This window comes from Martes martes (genome assembly GCF_963455335.1).
Source record: "Martes martes genome assembly, chromosome: 5".
NCBI lineage: Eukaryota > Metazoa > Chordata > Mammalia > Carnivora > Mustelidae > Martes > Martes martes.
This window is the reverse complement of record NC_137892.1, coordinates 8,660,646-8,681,595: the sequence shown is the minus strand read 5'-3', so window position 1 is coordinate 8,681,595 and position 20,950 is coordinate 8,660,646. Positions and strand designations below refer to the sequence as shown.

Genomic DNA, 20,950 nt, shown 5'->3' with positions numbered 1-20,950 from the left:
CTGTAAGGCCAGGGGTCCGTGAGAGGAGGCCATACAGAGAACATACCCTCAGAGAAGTAGGGACCCTTGTCTATGGGCTTCAAGAAGGACAGAGTCGCTGCTCTGAGAGCATGCTTGCCCAGGAGGTCCCACCCATCTACTGGAGCTCAACACGCAGAAGGACTCCATGGCACAGTCTCAGACCTTCCACCATGTCCAAGGCATGAACAGAGAATGCTAGTCCCTAGACAAAGTTAACATAGGGCGCCTGGGTGGCTCAGTGGGTCAAGCCTCTGCCTTCAGCTTAGGTCATGATCTCAGGGTCCTGGAATCGAGCTCCACGCCGGGCTCTCTGTTCACTGGGGAGCCTGCTGCCCCTTCTCTGTCTGCCTGCCTCTCTGCCTACTTGTGATCTCTCTCTCTGTGTGTCAAATGACAGAGATATATTTAAAAAAAAAAAAGAACTACACAGTCTGAACCTGTCCTTTTTAAGAGGCCTGATGGAGGATTTTTTGCCCCAATATTATACTTAACGATTTCTAGATGCATTCTACTATATTGTTATTTATTGGGTTTGTTTTTGTTTGTTTGTTTTGGCTTTTCTTGGTAGAATGCAAGCACTCCGAAGTAAGGGATCTTTGTCTATTGGTAACAATGTTTTCTACACATCTCAAGCCCCTCAAATACTATTGGTTTGAATGTAGTTAGCACTTAATGCATATTTGTTGAATAAACACATGATTGACTTTCAGGGGACAGAATTCAATGGTCTAAAAGTGTTTTTCAGAATGTAATATATTATTATTATTATTGTCATTATCATTACTATTATTTATAACTGCACAACCACTGAGCAATGACATTTAAGGTCAAATGCTAAATGCATAGAATCAATTTTTGGGTATAGAGAAAGTTTGAATAGAAGGGTCAGTTGGAGCTAGTAGTTTCCAAAATGTCAGGGAGTAGGGGGACTCTGGACTTGCCCTGTCCTCTGAATACAACCTTCAACGATTTTGAACAACTAAGAAGAAGATCAGAGGAATAGAGAAACGATGTGCACATTCGGAGTGACTGAATTTGACAGGAGAAAGGTTCAGAGCCATGAACTGCGGGACGGGAAGCTGTGGGTCTGGGAACGGGAGGAAGCCGGGTTCACAGAGCCAAGTCGGGAAGAGAGAGAACATTGGAAAGACTGCCCTGGTCTGTGACTCCGCAGTACGTCCCGGCGAGCAGATTCCTGGGTTGCTCAGGGAGAGATCTATCCCCTTCCTGGGAGCTGAAGAGCATTGTTTGTCTTCTCTAGAGACCAGGGACAGCTGGGCAAGCCTGGAGCCTCCCCACCTGGAACAGGAGTGGGTACACCCACATAACCAGGCTCTTTCAGACTTGGAGTTTTGGATCCCAGGCACTGGCCAGAGATAAACCAGCACGCACCAGAATTGTTTCCTGAAGACGTGGTAGCTGTGGATAGTAGTATTGCTGTTTGGGCTGATTTATGTTTTTTTCCTCTCCTCCCCCACCCCCCCCCCATTCTCTTTTCTTCCTCTTTTCTTCTCTGAACAAAACAACTAGAAGGAGAAATTCACAACAAAGAAAGAACCGGAGGTGATACTCCCTGCCGTAGACTTAATCACTTGGGATGTGGGTAAGATGTTGGAGCTGGAATTCAGAACAATCTTTGTAAAGATAACAGGCTGGGGTTGAAAAAGGAACAAAAGACACGGGAGAATCCCTCAGTGCAGAATTAATAGAACTAAGATCTAATCAGGAGGAAGTTAATGACATTATTACCGAGATGCAGTAAAAAATGGAGGTCCTGACCACTAGGCTAAATGAGGTAGAGGAGACAGTCAGTGACGTAGAAGACGAAATCATGGAAATCATGGAAAGACGTCTGTTTACAGATTAACAGAAGCCTGGCAAGTCAAAGACCAACGCGGGTCATGTCCCTGACTGTTGGGGGATGGCTTTTTTCAGGTAAGTTATGGAAGGAAGGCCATGATTCCAAGGTGTTAAGAAGGCGCAGAATGAGGGGAACGGGGAGGAGAGTCATATGCAGGAGGGGGTAGAAGCAGGGAGCCCACGACCCGGGGTAGTGGGGAGAGAGCACTCAGCAAATTTAGGGTGGTGATCTCAAATCTGCGTGTCTCCAAGGGCAGAGACGTTGGGGACACTGGGATTCCTTAAACCTGTCTGCCCCTCAAGCACGTGGGTTTCCTGGGTCCTGCTGGGGCCCAACACTGCTCCTGTTATACGGGAAAGGTGGTCTGATACAGAGAGGGCACAGTCCACCAACCTGCACGTCTCACCTCTTACTTTATGTGGGACACCCTCCTCATCCCCTGATTCGGTAGCTGTGTGAATGCAGAAGCACCCAAACCATCCCTCTAATCCCCTTGCTGATTGACTCAAATGGGTCAGATGATTCTCTGATATCACGAGGCTGATTGCCCGGACTCAATTTCAACTTACTCACTTTATCATTATTAAAAAACAAACAAACAAACAAAAACCTAGCCACCTGACGTCATATTGGCTTCTCCAAAAGCTTTAAAAAACACGCTCACAGGCACACAATCTAATAAAATTAGGGGATTATGATGCCTGCTTAATGTTCCTCTAGTTTTAAAATGATGAAGAATAGATCAGTATATACTAACATCCTCCCTTCAGGTCCAAAAACAAATAAATAAATGAAACAAATGACTTCACCCAATTACCTCCTTAAATTAATAACAAAATATCTCTTAATCAATGCACCTGTGTCATTATTTTACTATTTTGACTATTATTTATATTTCTTCCTATTTATTTACTATTTATTATAATAAGTAATTATTTACTGTTTCTACTACTTTTACTATTATTTATATTTCTTACTATTTATTTACTATTTATTATAATAAGTAATTATTTACTATTTACTACTATTTTTACCATTATTTACTAGATAATGCTTTCTTCTTATCATACATTACATTTTTAGTAAAACAAAAAAGTCAAAATGCTTTTGCCATATTTTCCGTAGATCTAAGGAGGAAAGAAAAAAAAAGGAAGAAGAAGAAGGAATAGATAAAGCATGATCCTATTCCAGGTTGTGTGGACTGATTACGCCTCATTTGTTTTTTAGACACACAAAATTGGGAGCAACTCTTGGGAAATCTGGGGATTTGGGAGAAATTTTTGGGCAATACTGATGGGAGCAAAGGGCCCATCAGTGTTCATGTTTACAGAACAACACATTGAGTCCCCAGATTTACTTACACAAAGGAATAAATCCCTTTTATATCAAGGGACAAATTCTCCTGGTCCTCATTTTGAGTCTAGACCCCATGGGGAATTGAACAGTTCGATGTCACGCACGCCTACACCACAGCTCCGTGCATGTACTAATGACCCCTGTGGGCTTACGGGTTCCCAGAGCACTGGGCTGTTGATGAATCAGGACCACCATTAAAACCCCTCCCATCTCTCCTCAGGACAGCCATCTGCGTTGCCCTCCTGGCTCTCTGCACAAACATTGTGGTCCATTGCATTTATAGGGGTACGGAAAGCCCAGGAGAGGTGCCTTCCTTTCCTCCCATGTCTGGAATTACCCCTGCCTAGAGCAGCCGTGTGAACCCACAGTCAGGGAGAGGACACCGCACAATCCCCCGGGCCCCTCCACCTAGATCTGCACCTTCCGCCTTCTGACATTTAGTGGCACCCAGTACATACAAGTAAAAATGGTGAGTAGATCTCTGGATTTAGGGGCTCAACTTATGAATCTGTACTTTTCTTTTGGTTTGTTAAAAATAAAAAGAAAAAAAGAAAAGTTGTATGGAATGAACCAAAGGAACAGAAAAGTAGGAAGTGAGGAGTATCATTCTTGCTGTTGGAAAGCTTATGGGTTATGGCCAACAGATCAGGACAAAAGCTGCACACAAACACAGACTTCACAACTCACGTTCTTTAACTACAACAGAACAAAAAAATCTACCAAAGCAAAATCACTTTAAAGGATAACAAGTGGGAATCTGAATGGCTCAGTCAGTTAAACGTCTGCCTTTGGCTCAGGTCATGATCCCGGATCCTGGGATCTAGCCCCATATCAGGCTCCCCACTTAGCAGAAAGCCTGCTTCTCCCTCTGCCCTTCACCCTGCTTGTGTTCCCTCTCTCACTTGCTCTCTCTCTCAAATAAGTAAAAAATCTTTAAAAAAAGGATAACAGGTAAAAGTGCTAACAAGACAAAATAGGAAGAAACAAACATGTGAGTTCCTTTTTTTTTTTTTTTTTAATGTTGGAATCAGTGTTAATAAGGAAGACAGTCAGGCAAACATGAGAAAATGAGATCTGAGATGTGGGTTTCATTTTGAAAAAAAAGAAAGAAAAAGAAATAATATTCCCAGTTTCTTGGAGTGAGCTGGGGTGATGTCAGCCTTTGCCTGGAGATCTGGGCCTGCCCCATCCCCTCCTCAATACATCGATTGAATTCCTTATCATCCGCCATTGGGGCCACAGTTCTTGTGAGTTTAAATGTCTTTAAGATTAAAAATACTTGGAAAACAAGCTAAACTCTTGGGTCACATGGCCACCTGCCCTCCAGAACTGGAAGGCAGTAGGTTTCTTTGACTTGCGGTTGGAGGGTGGGTGTTTCTGCAGTAGGATGGTGCATTTAGGTGCAATGGCATTCCCAGTGTTCAACCAGCACGGACAGGGAGAAACATGTTATACCTTTCCATACCCCGCCAGAGTACACACCCCCAAACACACAAAACAAACAGTTCTTTTACAAAGTAATAATCTCGTTTCTGCAGGCATGAGGCTCTTCTAGCTCCACTTCCACACAAAACCAGGTATGAAAAACCGAGTCGTCCGTCACTGGGTTGATGTCCTGACCTTTCCACGAGTCGCCACCTGCATGGGTGGGGAGAGGTCAGGTCTTTCCACTTAAGCACCTCATACTGCCTTTCCTCTCCAGCTTTGAGCAATGGAGAGGAGGTGCTTCCAGGGAGGGCAAAGTTGGAATGCCACACGAGGCAATCAATTGTCTATTCTTTGAGCTACTAAGTTGTGTCCATGTACGAAAGGTAAAGTAACGGTATTGCCCAATCTCTCCATCACCAGGAGAGTAGTGGCAAATTTGCATGACACACAGTAAGATATGCTTTGTGCAGGGGCGGGTGCCCAGTAAGGTCAAGTACGAAGACAGTCACAGTGGCTCTAGAGGGTCCTTCTAACCTGTGAAACGTGTGTTGGGAGGTTGTTAATGCTGAGCTAGTGTGCTGAGAAGGATCTCCACACACGAAAAAAAAATGATCACATTCTTTCCAAAGTTTGAATTTAAGGGAAAAAATAGGTGTGACTCCCCCAGAATCATTCAGAAAATGACTGTACTCCATGTTCTTCATGAGACACCAGTTTCCCCCATGGAGAGGAGCCTGTGAGAGTGGCAGGGTTCCTGCACCAGCCCTCCCAGAACCCCCGCGGTGGGACAAGGGACTCCCCTCATCCCAAACACAAGACAAGACAGGAAGCTGGGAGATGAGCGATGGCATTAACGGTGTCTCCTCATTGTCTCCCATTGCCTCCCACACCTTCCCCTGGGGTCTTTCTTACCTCCACATGGGAACAGTTCAGAAGGAGACTGGAATTCAAATTATCCTGAAAGGCAAACTCAGGCCCTTTCATTGCATTTGGATTATTTTCCGCTCCCCAGTCTTACGTTTCTCTTATTTCACAGGATTCATAATTTTAGGATGAGAAGCTTGTGCAGCTGTTTGATGTAAAACACTGATATTATTAGAGTGATTGGAAATTTGTTTCAGTCTTATTTGCCTCCTTATCTTCTATCTTTCTTCCTACGTTTATGTCCTTTTTAGTTTGTTAGTTAATAGGACAATGATTTCTGTAAAGAAGGAATATCAAAGTTAAAAAGACATATTAACAGATTTAGGGAAAAAAATCATTCATAGGGGAATTTCCTGAATATCAAATCTCCTTTTTCTCCTGCTGTAAATATTTTATTTTATTTGTGTGTGTGTGTGTGTGTGTGTGTGTATATGTGTGTGTATATATATATATATATATATATATATATATTCTTTCATTCATTTATTAATTTTTACAATGTAAGAGCCCCTTTAGTTTTTGTTTTGGTTTGGTTTGTTTTTGTTTTTTGTTTTTTGTGGGTTTTTTTTTTCATATTCTTGGAAACAGTCCACAAAACAAAGAGGCAACCCACAGAATTGGAGAAGATATTCACAAATGACACTATAGTCAAAGGGCTGACACCCAAGATCTACATATATCCTTTTTGATTTCCCAATACATGATTATTTAGTATTAATTAATAAAGAATAGATCATGTAAAAATCAAAGTCTTTAAAATCCATCACACTCGGGGTGCCTGGGTGGCTCAGTGGGTTAAAGCCTCTGCCTTCAGCTCAGGTCATGATCTCAGGGTCCTGGGATCGAGCCCCACATCGGGCTCTCTGCTCAGCAGGGAGCCTGCTTCCCTCTCTCTCTCTGCCTGCCTCTCTGCCTACCTGTGATCTCTGTCTGTCAAATAAATAAATAAAATCTTAAAAAAAAACCCATCACACTCTCTGGAAGTAAGTCTCTTTAACAGTTCAGGATATACTTTCAGATAGTGTTTCTATTTTAATATAATATATAGAGCAGTATTTTTTTAAAGATTTTATTTATTTGACAGAGATCACAAGTAGACAGAGAGGCAGGCAGAGAGAGAGAGGAGGAAGCAGGATCCCTGCTGAGCAGAGAGCCTGATGAGGGGCTCGATCCCAGGACCCTGAGATCATGACCTGAGCCGAAGGCAGAGGCTTTAACCCACTGAGCCACCCGGGTGCCCCGAGAGCAGTATTTTTTTTAATATTTATTTACTTATTTTAGAGAAAGAGAGGGGGTGCATGAATGGAGGGAGGGGCAAAGGAAGAGACAGACCTGGGGAGCAGACTAATTAATTTTAAATTTTATAGAAGATAGGTGTTTCTATTGTTAAAATGCCATGGACAATGTCAACAATGTCCAGATAAAAATTTTTAATTAATGATCTTTATCCTTCCAAAGATATTATCCCCATTTAATTCATATCAAAATTTAATGGGTTTATTTCCCTATACTTTCCCGACTCTGTATATAACACATGTTCAAATACTAACCTATCTAAAAAGAAAATAACCTTATATTTATATTTTAAAACCTTTATGTTTCAAATCACAGTTTTGTAAATAACTTATTTCCTTGTACACTGTTTCTTTAAGTCATTACCTATTTCTCATTACATGTTTTCACTCCAATTTCTTGAAAAAAAAAAAGGTTAACAAGGTAACTTGTCCATCGTCATGTTGAATTCCTCTATTATTGTGATTATTTCTTAGGTGTTGTTAGTAGTAGTTCTTAAAGATTTTTTAAAATATGCAATCAAATTGATTTGTATTTAGCCTCATAGCTTTTGAGTATTGCAACTTGTTTTGTGAGATCTGACTAAATCCAAGATAATCAGGGGGAAAAATAAAAGAGAACAACTGTCATTCTTCCTTATATACTAGTTGTTTGATTTAAATTTGTTTTTGTGAAAGTAGTGAATTAGGGATCCACAGTGACCCTATTCAAATTCCTTGTCAGTGATCTTATTTTAATTATTGTATTTCCAAAGTATGTCTGAATATACTTAAAGGTAGTTTCCTCTCAATAGAATTATTTCTTTTCTTCAGAACTTCCTTTTCTAGTCTTATGGGCTTATTTTGCCAGTCCCTGTTCATATGAGACATAAGCTTTATGTCACATACATACAGACTTTCACACTTACTGACGTTCTTTCATTAATAAAAAAAAAAAATCTCAAAACTTACCTGTAAAATAAACATCGTTGTTTGATTATTACTATTTTAGATGAGAAAACTATGAAGAAGGTGAAGAACTTTCTGAGATCTCAAAGTTGTGTCTTGTTAGCTAAGGGATTGTGAAGAGGGAGATTGGAGCTGTAGACCAAGATTTTTTACGTCTCTTCCTCGACACTGATCTGCAAGAGTTGTGGGTTAGGCTCTCCTTGGATTGTGATTCATTCTTGTTGTTTAAATGGGATCAATGTTTCTGCACATACATGTGAATTATTGCCTTCAAGTTTTATTGTCTGTTGGATAATGTGATATTTTTTCCTCAAACACTATATAATGCTTTAAAAGAAAAAATATATACTCTCATTTCTTTCTTTTTAAAGATTTCACTTATTTGAGAGAGGAAGAGAACGTGTGTGAAAGAGAGTGCACGAGGGGAGGGGCAGACGGCAAGGGAGAAATGGGGTCCCGGCTGAGCAGGAAGCCCACGCGGGGCTCGATCCCAGGACTCGATCCCAGGACTCGATCCCAGGACTCGATTCCAGGACTCCAACATCACGACCTGAGCCTAAGACAGACAGTTAACTGATGCAGCCACCCAGGCGCTCCAGATACTCATTTCTTAAATACCATCCCCAGTTGAGAGAAGGAGAGAGAGAAATGTGGGGGGTGATTTTATGTGTATGTTGCTTTAGTAATATTCTACTGTTCCTACATTATTTATCTACTCAAAATCATCTCAGGAACATCACAATGAATGAGGTTTGTCTTTTGGATAAAGACTGGATAAAGTACTCCACATATAAGGGATAGTGTCTAAATACTATTAATTGGTTATTCTGGGTCTCCATTGGGGGTCTTTGAGGTTTGAGCAGGAGCTTAGGAAGTTGGCTTTTGAGAGGAATCAATGGTTGGGCTGAAGCAGCATTTCCTTTCTTGTCATGGAATTAGAATCTGTTCCAGTAAAGGATGAAGATTCTAAGTTCCATTTCCCGGACTCAGAGTCAGCTCTGCTCCATCCTAGAACATGGGAATTTGCTGAACACACATCTGCCTCGGTTTCCTCTTCTGTAAGTCACGGATAATAAGGCCAACTTCATAGCACTGATATTTGATATTGGGGCTTAAATAGCTAAATGAGTGTAAAAAGCATGAAGGAACATTTGAGTCATTGTAAGTGTTGTTTTCCTCTAATAGGTGCTACTATTACTAGTATCAATATTCCTCCTCAGGTACAGTAGAGATGGATGGGACCAATGAGAGCACCCAGGGAAATTTCATCCTTTTGGGGTTTTCGGACCGCCCCCATCTGGAGAGAATCCTCTTTGTGGTCATCTTGATTGCCTATCTCCTGACCCTGGTGGGCAACACCACCATCATCCTGGTATCCCAGTTGGACCCCCACCTCCACACCCCCATGTACTTCTTCCTCACCCACCTATCCTTCCTGGACCTCAGTTTCACCACCAGCTCTATCCCTCAGCTGCTCTATAACATGAATGGGCGTGACAAGACCATCAGCTACACAGGCTGTGCCGTCCAGCTCTTCTTGTTTCTGGGCCTGGGCGGCGTAGAGTGCCTGCTCCTGGCGGTCATGGCGTATGACCGGTTTGTTGCAGTCTGCAAGCCCCTTCACTACATGGTGATCATGAATCCACAGCTCTGCCTGGGCTTGGTGTCGGTAGCCTGGGGCTGTGGGGTGGCCAACTCTTTGATCATGTCCCCAGTGACCCTGCGCTTACCCCGCTGTGGGCACCGCGGTGTGGACCACTTCTTGTGTGAAATGCCTGCTCTGATCCGGATGGCGTGTGTCAACACGGCTGCCATCGAGGGCACCGTCTTTGTCCTCGCAGTGGGTATTGTGCTGTCCCCTTTGGTGTTCATCCTGGTGTCCTATGGCTATATTGTACGGGCCGTGGTGCACATCCAGTCATCCTCAGGGAGGCACAAAGCCTTCAACACCTGTGGCTCCCATCTCACCGTGGTCTCCCTTTTCTATGGAAACATAATCTACATGTACATGCAACCTGGAAACAGCTCTTCCCAGGACCAGGGAAAGTTCCTCACCCTCTTCTACAACATTGTCACACCACTCCTGAACCCCCTGATCTACACCCTCAGAAACAAGGAGGTGAAGGGGGCCCTGAGGAGGCTGCTGCTGGGCAACAGAGAGGTGGGGAAGGATTGAGAGGGAGTGGGAGACAGGCATGTCCATCAGGTGGTCAGCTCCTTCCGAAGCAGGAGATGGCATCTGGAACCGTTGAGTCAGACCTGCTCTTCACCTGTCCCTCCAAACTTACATAACTTTTCCAGGACTTCTATAACCATTTCAGTCCCAAATGATGTTTCAATGAGTGAACTGCACAACGCATGGCATTCAAATCCCCCCAAATGATCTATAAAGAAGGACTGAAGTAAAGTGCTGAGTTGTTATAAAGATTTCTCACGACTTATACCAGAGTGCCAAGTGGGAAACTACTTCTCTTAATCAGAATTTTGCCTTTGTCATCTATTTTTAACTTGTTAATATTTTTATTTTATTTTATTTTATTTATTTTATGTTTTATAATTTTTTATTATGTTAGTCACCATATAGTACATCATTAGTTGTTGTTTTTTTTTTCAGGTTTATATATTTATTTTTCTTTTTTTTTTAATTTTTTATTTCTCAACGTGAGACAGGAATCCATCAGAATCCTAGAGGAGAACATAGGCAGTAACCTCTTCGATATCAGCCACAGCAACTTCTTTCAAGATATGTCTCCAAAGGCGAAGGAAAGAAAAGTGAAAATGAACTTTTAGGACTTCATCAAGATCAAAAGCTTCTGCACAGCAAAGGAAACAGTCAACAAAACAAAGAGGCAGCCCACGGAATGGGAGAAGATATTTGCAAATGACAGTACAGACAAAAGGTTGATATCCAGGATCTATAAAGAACTCCTCAAACTCAACACACACAAAACAGATAATCATATCAAAAAATGGGCAGAATATATGAACAGACACTTCTCCAATGAAGACATACAAATGGCTATCAGACACATGAAAAAATGTTCATCATCACTAGCCATCAGGGAGATTCAAATTAAAACCACATTGAGATACCACCTTACACCAGTTAGAATGGCCAAAATTAGCAAGACAGGAAACAACGTGTGTTGGAGAGGATGTGGAGAAAGGGGAACCCTCTTCCACTGTTGGTGGGAATGCAAACTGGTGCAGCCACTTTGGAGAACAGTGTGGAGATTCCTCAGGAAATTAAAAATAGAGCTTCCCTATGACCGTGCAATTGCACTACTGGGTATTTACCCCAAAGATACAGATGTAGTGAAAAGAAGGGCCATCTGTACCCCAATGTTTATAGCAGCAATGGCCACAGTTGCCAAACTGTGGAAAGAACCAAGATGCCCTTCAACGGATGAATGGATAAGGAAGATGTGGTCCATATACACTATGGAGTATTATGCCTCTATCAGAAAGGATGAATACCCAACTTTTGTAGCAACATGGACGGGGTTGGGAGAGATTATGCTGAGTGAAAAAAGTCAAGCAGAGAGAGTCAAGTATCATATGGTTTCACTTATTGGTGGAGCATAACAAATAACATGGAGGACAAGGGTAGATGGAGAGGAGAAGGGAGTTGAGGGAAATTGGAAGGGGAGGTGAACCATGAGAGACTATGGACTCTGAAAAACAACCTGAGGGTTTTGAAGGGTCGGGGGTGGGAGGGTGGGGGAACCAGGTGGTGGGTATTAGGGAGGGCACGGATTGCATGGAGCACTGGGTGTGGTACAAAAACGATGAATACTGTTACGCTGAAAAGAAACTTGTTAATATTTTTAACTTGTTAACAACTTGCTGGATCTTTTAGTCAGAATGATCAGGAATGATAAGTTCTCTTAGGTGAAAACCATCAAACATGGGCTATTTTAACACATTGGGTACTTTTTTTCCCCAAATACCAAAGCCTTTCATCAAGTCATGTGTTTTTGTTTTTGTTTTTGTTTTTTTCTCCTACCCTTTGTCCCCAATCTTCAGCATTTCCATCAAATCTGGCTTAAGTTGTAGACAAAACAAGAAGTTGACCCATATAAATGACACATGAGTCATTTCAGTCTTAATGCAGCACTGTTTTTCAGGTATGTTTTTATTTCATTAGTGAGAAAAACCTGATGTTTATTAAGGCCCTGCTGTGAGTCATTGCCCTTAAATCATACACTCCTCTTGGCATTTATCAGAAATCAGCATGATTTTCAATGTTTTTATTTTACCTACATGGTCTGAGGCTTCACATTAAATCACTCACTCATGAATAAATGAATGAAAGATTTACTCCAAGTTTCATCTGACTCCCAATTCCTGCTGTCTCTACTGCTACATTAATTTTTAAAGAGCAAAAATCCTTAAGCATTTAAGTAGCGTCAAAACCTTTTGGGTCTAGAAGAGCAGGATTTTCTGTCATTCCTTGCATAATACAGCACAGAGTGTGGGGAGAAAAAGGTTTTCCTGGACCCTTTTCATGTCCTGACTGGTTGTGAAAATTCAACCAACAAAGGTATGTTAATCAGAGAAAAGCATACAAATTTGTTTAATATAAGTTTACATGACATCGTAGACTTCATAAGGAGATAAAAGCCCTGAAGAATGATTGTTATGCTAGATTTGATGAAGGGTGGACAGTGATGGAGAAATATGATAGGACAAATGGGGATATAAGCCAAATGTAATAAACGGGGGAAATCTGGCAAGGCCTGTGTCTTCAGACTCCTCTCTGGGTCCTGCCATCTTGGGAATAAAGATGTCCCTGTCTTCTAGGAATAGGGAGCAATCCCACATGAGCATCTTAGGACTTGATTCAGGGAGAAGATCAGAAAGTCCTTACTGCACGTACCATTTCACAAATTCCTTCATCTCCAAATATTCAGTACACCAAAGTGCCATATTTTTAGGCAGCGTGTACTAAACCCCATCAAGGGCGTCTTCCACTTAACATGCAAATGAATGATCTGTGGTCTTATTAACAGGCAGATTCTGATCCAGCAGGTCTTAGGACAGGCTGAGGATTCTGCATTTCTGCAGACCTCCCTTGTTTGCCGTTCGTTCTCAGACCACATTTTAACATCAAGACATAAAGATTTTGCAAGTAATTGGAGGACAGACACCTTCTAGAATAAGCCGAAATGGGATGCATAGAACAAGGGGAAAGAGGTTGGGGAAGGAATGAGGAAAAGTGCCTGGCTAAGGGATGCCATCCAGGGTCCTGGGATCAAGCCCCGAATAGGGCTCTCTGCTCAGCGGGGAGCCTGCTTCCCTTCCTCCTCTCTCTCTCTCTCTCTCTCTCTCTCTGCCTATTTGTGATCTCTGTCTGTCAAATAAATAAATAAATAATTTTTTTAAAAGTCTTAAAAAGAAAAAAAAAAAAGAAGGCTTACCAGGAAATTCCCGATGGGCCAGTGTAAGATTCCATTTCCGGGAGAACTGAAACTGGAATTAAGTCTTGGTTTGGTAATGTGGGGCTTCATGTAAGTGACTACATTTGGGGATCATTGTTTTGTCTTTAACCCATCCCATTCTCTTGTGACAGAGTCACCGTAAAGGTAGTCAGGCAATCGTGGAAAAGACTCCACTTCCTGGAGCTGAGCCAGAGAAAAGTTGACTTTACCAGAGCCCTGTGCTCCCAGAAAACAGGTACACGTAAGAAATTCCTCTACACTTTCTTCTGTGCCCCAGGGGAATATTAACTATAAAGAAAAGACCTTCTCTAAATGACTCAGATACATGATCCCTCCTATTCCTCAGAGTCAGGACACCCTTACATAGTTTCTAGATAAGTCTTTAGGCCCCTTCCTTTTCTAGGTGATATTCCTTGTGTTGAAATAAATTTATAGACCCGAGATGGAGCAGGTGCTGTGTCAGCAAACTGAACTTTTATATTCCTGTAAATACTCTGGTTGACCAGAAACACCATATATCCAAGCAGCCAGTCCTCAAATTCCAGGCAAATTCAGTTCAAAGGAAACAACAGGCCTCACATGGAGTCATGTGGACTCAGCTCGTGTCATCAAACCAAGGCTTACTGCTTCGTCTAACTGCCATTTCATACTTCTCTAGGAATGTAGTCTTAACTGGACAGTCTGGGATTTTCTACTCAGCACCAAGAGGTAATCTGCCACAGAGACCCTTCCCATCCCCCAAAGAAAAAATTAGCTAATCCACTCTTCCCCTATCCCTTTTCCCTTCTGTCTAAAAGCCTTCCATTTTGTACAACTCCTTGGAGGGCCTTTCTACTTGCCAGACGGGATGCGGTCTGATTCATGAATTGTTAAGAAGCCCAATTAGATATTAAAAATTTACTCTGTTGAACTCATGTTATTTAACAGATTTGGGAAAATGATGGTAGGATCCAAAGGAAACTTCTCACACTGTTCCCATCTGGGGACAAGAATCCCAGGTATATGGTGCCTATGAACCCTTTCCAGTTCTCTTTCTTGCCATCTCTGAGGGCTGTAGGTAAGTTGCTCCCAGTTCTGAGCTCTGTTCGTTTTGCGTCAAGCTTCCCAAATTAATTGGCTTTCCAGTCAGTTCTCCATTTGTTTGAAATCACTAGTTCTACCTTAGGAACTGCTGGACATTTGGACCACAATTCCCCATTTGACTGGAGCCCCAGCCCTTGCTTCTTCTGTCCAGATACCTCCTTGAGAACCGCTGGCTGGAGTTCCTCATTTGTTTGGAAACCTTCCTCAGGTTACACACTGAGCACTACTGGTGGCAGCTGAAGTCTCACATTTGTTTGAAACCAGCTTTGTCCTTGAGAACTTGGCTTGGGAGCCATCAGGCTGGGGCCCCCAAATATGATTGGACAGAAACGTGGACTGCACCCCATTTGTGGCCAGATATGGCTGGACAGAAATGTGGGTTAAACTCCATTTACAACTAAGGGTCCTACCGCATGGCTGCTGGCCCTCAGGGAATTTATAATGGTCATTACGAAGAAAATTCCAGTTAGATAAGATTAGTTAAGAAGTGCACTTGAAAGTAAGGGTTCCCAAATTAAACAAAGAAAATGGGATAACAAGGCACCTGGGAGGCTGAGTTGGTTAAGTGTCTGCCTTCTACTCAGGTCATGATCCCAGGGTCCTGGGATCAAAAGCCCTGCATTGGGCTCCCTGCTCTGCGTGGAGTCTGCTTCCCTCTGTTCCTTTGCCCTCCCCCTTCTCCTGTCCTCTCTCTTTGTTTCTCTTTCTCTCTTAAATATATATATATACACACACACACACACACACACACACATACATATATACACATATATACATACATATGTGTATATATACACATATGTATATACACACATATATACATATATACACATATATACATACATATGTGTATATATACACATATGTATATACACACACATATATACATATATACACATATATGCATACATATACATACATATGTATATATACACATATATACATACATATGTGTATATATACATATGTATATATGTACATGTGTACATATATACATACACATGTACATACATATGTATGCACATACATACATATGTACACATATGTATATGTATGTATATATGTATATGCATGTGTGTATACATGTATGTATGTGTATGTATGTGTGTGTGTGTGTGTATATATGTATATATACATATATATATATATATTTAAAAAGGTAACCTTAAAAAAACAAATAAATATGCAAGAGGTACCTAATTAAAAAAAAACATAAAACTGATGTAATTCTTACTGCTCCCTTATTTGAATATTCATCTTAGCAATCCTCTGTATGAGTTGTCTTTCTACCCTGAAGAGACTACGGGTCTATAAACAGAAGTCGGCCAAGTTAATGGCCTTCCAGACAACCCCATATCTACCTTTGGAGGGTGGTCTCTGTGAGCACCTTCCAGATTGGATGACACTCTGAAGGATTTTCTGGTAAATTGCTACATTATTCCCTTAAACAGCTGAGAGAAACCAAAATTAAAAGGAAAACCTTTCCAAACCCTGCTAAATATTGAAGCTGTGATTCTCCACTGAAACTCCACTCTGAACCTATGCAGATGAGTTCCTTGACAAAGTGATAAAAAGTATGTAAGTATTCTCCAAAGTCAGCCCCCCCAGATCTGCCTGTGGTTGTTCTGGGTAAAAATTACAAGATATTTAAATGAAATCTGTAAGTGGCTCTGCAGTCAAATGTTGGCCAAACTGGAAGCTGATATCCAGAGCCTGATGCTAACATTTTTTTAGGTGTCTCCCCTAGACACACTGAAGGTAGAGTACTTCAATGGATGGGTGTCATTTTGATGCCATTTAGTCTGCAGTTCAGTTTTTTGAAGAATTGAGAGCAACTGATCTTTCTTACACATCTTTGCAAAAGTAGAAATACAGCTCTAGAGGCAGTTCAAAGTTTACCTATTTCTTTTTACCACTCCTAAAACCTCCCTTATTGATCTCAAAAGGGTTTGCAAATACTGACCTTGAGAAACCAAAATCCTACTTGAAGAACTTGCCTCCCTTCTTTGTGATTTCTTTAGGAATTCTTATCTACAGCATCCCCAATTACTGAAACTAAAGAGAAAATAATAATTAAGGGGAAAGAGGTTAAAAAAAAAGGCTGTTCACAGCTTCCATAATATTAGTTGTCAGAACTCTACAAATCCTAAGTGTCCTCTTCACAAATACTAGTGATAAAAGGCTTTAGCTACAGAAACTGTAGGATGAGGATTCTTTATCTGCCCATATGTTCATGTGTGTCTATCTATAAGTGTGTTGTAGATGTGGGGCCTTTTCTAAATCTGGATGGTTTCGAAAAAATAAGTTGTAAAATAGTGGCATCTAATTGGTTTAAATATAAACAAGTGGTTATATGAATGAAGAATTCCCCAAATTCTCAGAAATATAATAAAAAAAATAACCCAAATGCTTTTCAGGTCCACATAATCTGGAAAAATATTCAATTAGACTTTGTTGGTTTAATTAAATGGAAATGTCTAGTGTTATCAACATTGAATATAATGTAGACATAAGCTGTTAGTCTATTTCTGTTTACTTGTTAAGTAACTTCATATCATCTCTGCCAAAAACTTGTCATCAAGAAAAACAACTTATTATGATGAAATTTTCATAAGTAATCAAAATGTAATTGTTGAGAATAAGTAAATAAATGAATGTGAAATAAATAAAGGTTGTTTTTTTTTAAGATTTTATTTATTTATTTATTTATTTGACAGACAGAGATCACAAGTAGGCAGAGAGGCAGGCAGAGAGAGAGGAAGGGAAGCAGGCTCCCAGCCGAGCAGAGAGCCTGATGTGGGGCTCGATCCCAGGACCCTGAGATCATGACCCGAGCTGAAGACAGATGCTTAACCCACTGAGCCACCCAGGTGCCTCTAAATAAAGGTTTTTAAATTATTTTTAAACTAGTTTCCTCAAATCTTTTTAGTAACCTGAAGTCTTACAGTTTTACCGAGTTAAATTAAATGATGGTTAATCATTAAATAGTTAGATCCCTTTAAAAAATCTAAAGCACTGAAACATTAATTAATGAGCATAGCATTATCTACTTTTGACTTTTTATTACAAAGAAGTAAAGATTTTGGGTCTGTTAGTAAGTATATTTTATACCATGTTGAGAAATTTTCCTTAAAAAACTATTTCTAGAGGGACACCTGGGTGGCTCAGTGGGTTAAGCCACTGCCTTCAGCTCAGGTCATGATCCCAGGTTCCTGGGATCGAGTCCCGCACTGGGCTCCTTGCTCAGCAGGGAGCCTGCTTCTCTCGCTGCTTCTGCCTGCCTCTCTGCCTGCTTGTGTGTACTCTCTCTCTCTCTGGCAAATAAAAAAAAATCTTTAAAAAAAACTGTTTCTAGAAATTATAAAAACTATTTATGTCTGCCAATCTACAGAATGCTAATGTAAAAGACAAGTCATAATTGCTTGCTCCTTATTTCCCACTAGAAATCAAAGATCTTTAAGGCTGAAAATGATAATATGTGTGATTAAAACTACTAGAAATAATAAAGAAGTCAGAGTTGACTAAGATTGGAATAAATATAAGTGAATTTAAGTGAAAGATGTTTAGTATCAAAAGCAAGTTGGGGGGGGGCAGTTCCTGGGTGGCTCAGTCAGTTAACTGTCCACCTTTGGCTCTGGTCATGATTCCTAGGTCTTGGGATCGAGTCCCACAAGGGACTCCATACCAGGGAAGTCTGCTTTTCCCTCTCCACCTGTACCTTCTCTCTGCCTGTGCCCTCTTTCTCTCAAATAAACAAATAAAATCTTTAAAAAAGAGCAAGTTGGTTTAAAAATTACAATTCCATTTTCTCTGTATTAAAAGGACAAGTTTTCTTAATTTTTATCTGCTTTTAATGAGGAATTTAAACAAATATATATATATATATATATATATACATATATGTGTGTGTGTGTGTGTGTGTGTGTGTATGTATTGTTTTGTTTTCTTTACCTTTTAAATCATTTGCCTAGAAAGAACATATTTTGAGTTTAGTCAACATAATTTCCTGCATTATTTTAATCAGGTTTCTGATTACTTTAAAAAATTGAGTATTCTCTCTTATAAAACCTAAGTATTATTTAAAAGTGATCTATGTTACTGTTTGATCCAGTGTTTTAGAACATTTTGATATTTTGACAGACTTCCCCAAATCATATTCTGAATGGGATCTTTTTGATCTCAAACAACTGAGAATTCTCAGAAGGCCCCTGAAACATCCCCAAGGACTTTCTCTATTTCTTTTTTAGTTATTTTTTTTAGAAGGACATGTTAAACTAATTAGACTTATTGATATGTTAAATTATATGGGAAACATTGTCAAATAAGAAATGATACTAAGTTACTTTTATGTTGTATTTGTATAACTTGTATATTTGTATAACAAAAAAAAAGTTTTAGAAATTGTGTGAAATTCCTAAAGTTTGATATGTCTTTATATAATATTATCAGTCATAAGTTCAGTTATTCATCTTAAAATGTGGCATATTAGAGAAATAAAAAAACTTCCTTGTCAATTTCATCGTAATGAACTCTCACTAGATCTCTAACAATGCACATGGTAAGAAGTCTTGCTTAATGATGACGGTTACTGCTTTACTCTGATACTTTGCAAAAGTGTTCTTTATGTTTTTATTTTGTTTTATTTTTTCAGTGTTCCAAGATTCATTGTTTATGCACCACATGCAAAAGTGCTCCTGTGGAAGTGCTTCATCTTCAAGGACATTCAGGAAAAGGACTTTTGAAAAGTACAGTTTTCTCATAACTTCATGATCATAAAACGGAACTGGATAAGAATTACCAAAACCAATAGAAATACTTGTTTCAAGCAGAATAAGAATTAATCACATAGGACTGAATGAACTGAGAGAACCCTTATAATTTTTATGACTTCTTGTTTGAAACATCATTGGTTCTTTAATGTTTCGCTTTTCCAGATTTAAGGAAACTATCATCTTAATCTATCTATGACTTACAACAACTCAAGTGTACATTTTAAGCAAAGGTGACATATTTACTTTTTCCCTTGCTTCTCCCAAGAGATCTCAGAAACTCTTGAGTATTCTTTTCAGGGCAATATAGTAAGCTATTTTTATAAGGGCAATGAGAGTCTCCTCTCCTTGTAACAGGACATATTTGATAATATCAGCTATATTATCAAGGGTTTAGCTGAATTGTCATATTTAATACAGGTGTGCATAGACTCAGATATGACCAGACAGTTTTGATAAATTAAGGTTGACTCTATAAAGCTAATTAAGTACTTTGAAAAGTTTACCTGGTAGCTTATTTACAAGTTTTTAGCAAAACAATCTCAAAAAGAGCTTCAAATGTGTCACTTACTACTCCTGTTGTATGCATGTATGTGAATCTTAGGCCACACTGGAGCCAAAAAAAACTTCATTTACTGTGATAATCTTTTAAAACTGTGGGGTAATTGCAGAAAGAAAAAAATATGCCTTTCAAGTTATTAGATTATAATCCTGTTGCTTGTTTTTGACATTTTGTTACATTCCTTAAACTGGGTTGGATCCTGAATTCTAATCTCCTCAATTCTCCAAACTAGCATTTTCAATTTTCTTTCACTGTTCAGATTTGGAGTCACTAAGAATAAAGACTGCCCTTGAATCTCCTTGGAAGGGACTCTACAAGGACCTCCTCACTACCCAGATGGCAACCAAACTTCAGGGACTTGACCCCCTAGATGTAAATCTCATAGCCAAAGAAGGCATTGCATGACATCGACCTAGACTGCTGTCTCCCAAGGCACTGTATGAAAACGTCTTGTTTAAAAAACAAAAACAAAAGTGAAAAACAAATAAACAAAAAATCCTATTTATCTTTCTTCCCTTTATTCTAGAATTGGGCTGGAAAGATAATGCCATCACCTTCCAGGCCATTGCTAATGAGGATAAACTTTCAGTCTTTTGGATTTTTCCTAAAAATCTCTGATCTGTTTATGATGATCAAGACCCCTAGGCTATTTCCCTGCCTCTGGTTCAGAATCCCAAACTTAGGAAATCCTGTTCGAAGCTCTATTCTAAGAAAGGGATGCAAGTCAATGGTAACCAGAAGAGAACTACCTGAGTTCTGACTGACAGATTCAAATGGGAATTTAAGGAGGCACTCATGATTCAGATTCTTTTTCTTTAACAGGACCATATGTCCCTGGTAAGGAGAAATTGTAAATGAGGCTGTGATCAGGAACCTCTTTTTAATTCCTTACGATGTTGTGGAATTTATCACTAAGACAATATCTGCTCAATAAAGACTCTTGGATTCTCCAGCCAAAGTTACTTTTGATAAAAGGATAGCCCTTGATCATCTTTAAGTTGAACAAGATATTTGTGTGTCACTAATCCCACCTGCTTAACCTGGATTAAAACTTTTGGGGACGTTAAAACTCAGTTATGGAAGATCACTGAGCAAGCCACTTGGCTTAAAGATTTGACCCCAATGGGGTCTTTTTTTGACTTATTGATTTTTATTGGTTTGGGTCTTGGGGATCATGGCTCTGCAGTGAACTCCAAATATTAAAAAGGGTCCTACTTCTAATAACAATAGTGGTCTCCCTGGTGTGTTCTATTCTCTCAAAAACC

General features: G+C 39.9%; 1 protein-coding gene across 1 annotated transcript; it reads left to right on the top strand.

Moving 5' to 3' along the window:
* Positions 1-9,061: 9,061 nt before the first annotated feature.
* On the top strand, positions 9,062-10,006 carry LOC308342645 (olfactory receptor 2W3; the record flags this gene model as incomplete). The annotated part of the gene is made up of 1 exon (XM_080803228.1): positions 9,062-10,006. The coding sequence occupies one exon, from the start codon at positions 9,062-9,064 to the stop codon at positions 10,004-10,006; it is 945 nt and encodes a 314-aa protein (XP_080659354.1).
* Positions 10,007-20,950: the final 10,944 nt, after the last annotated feature.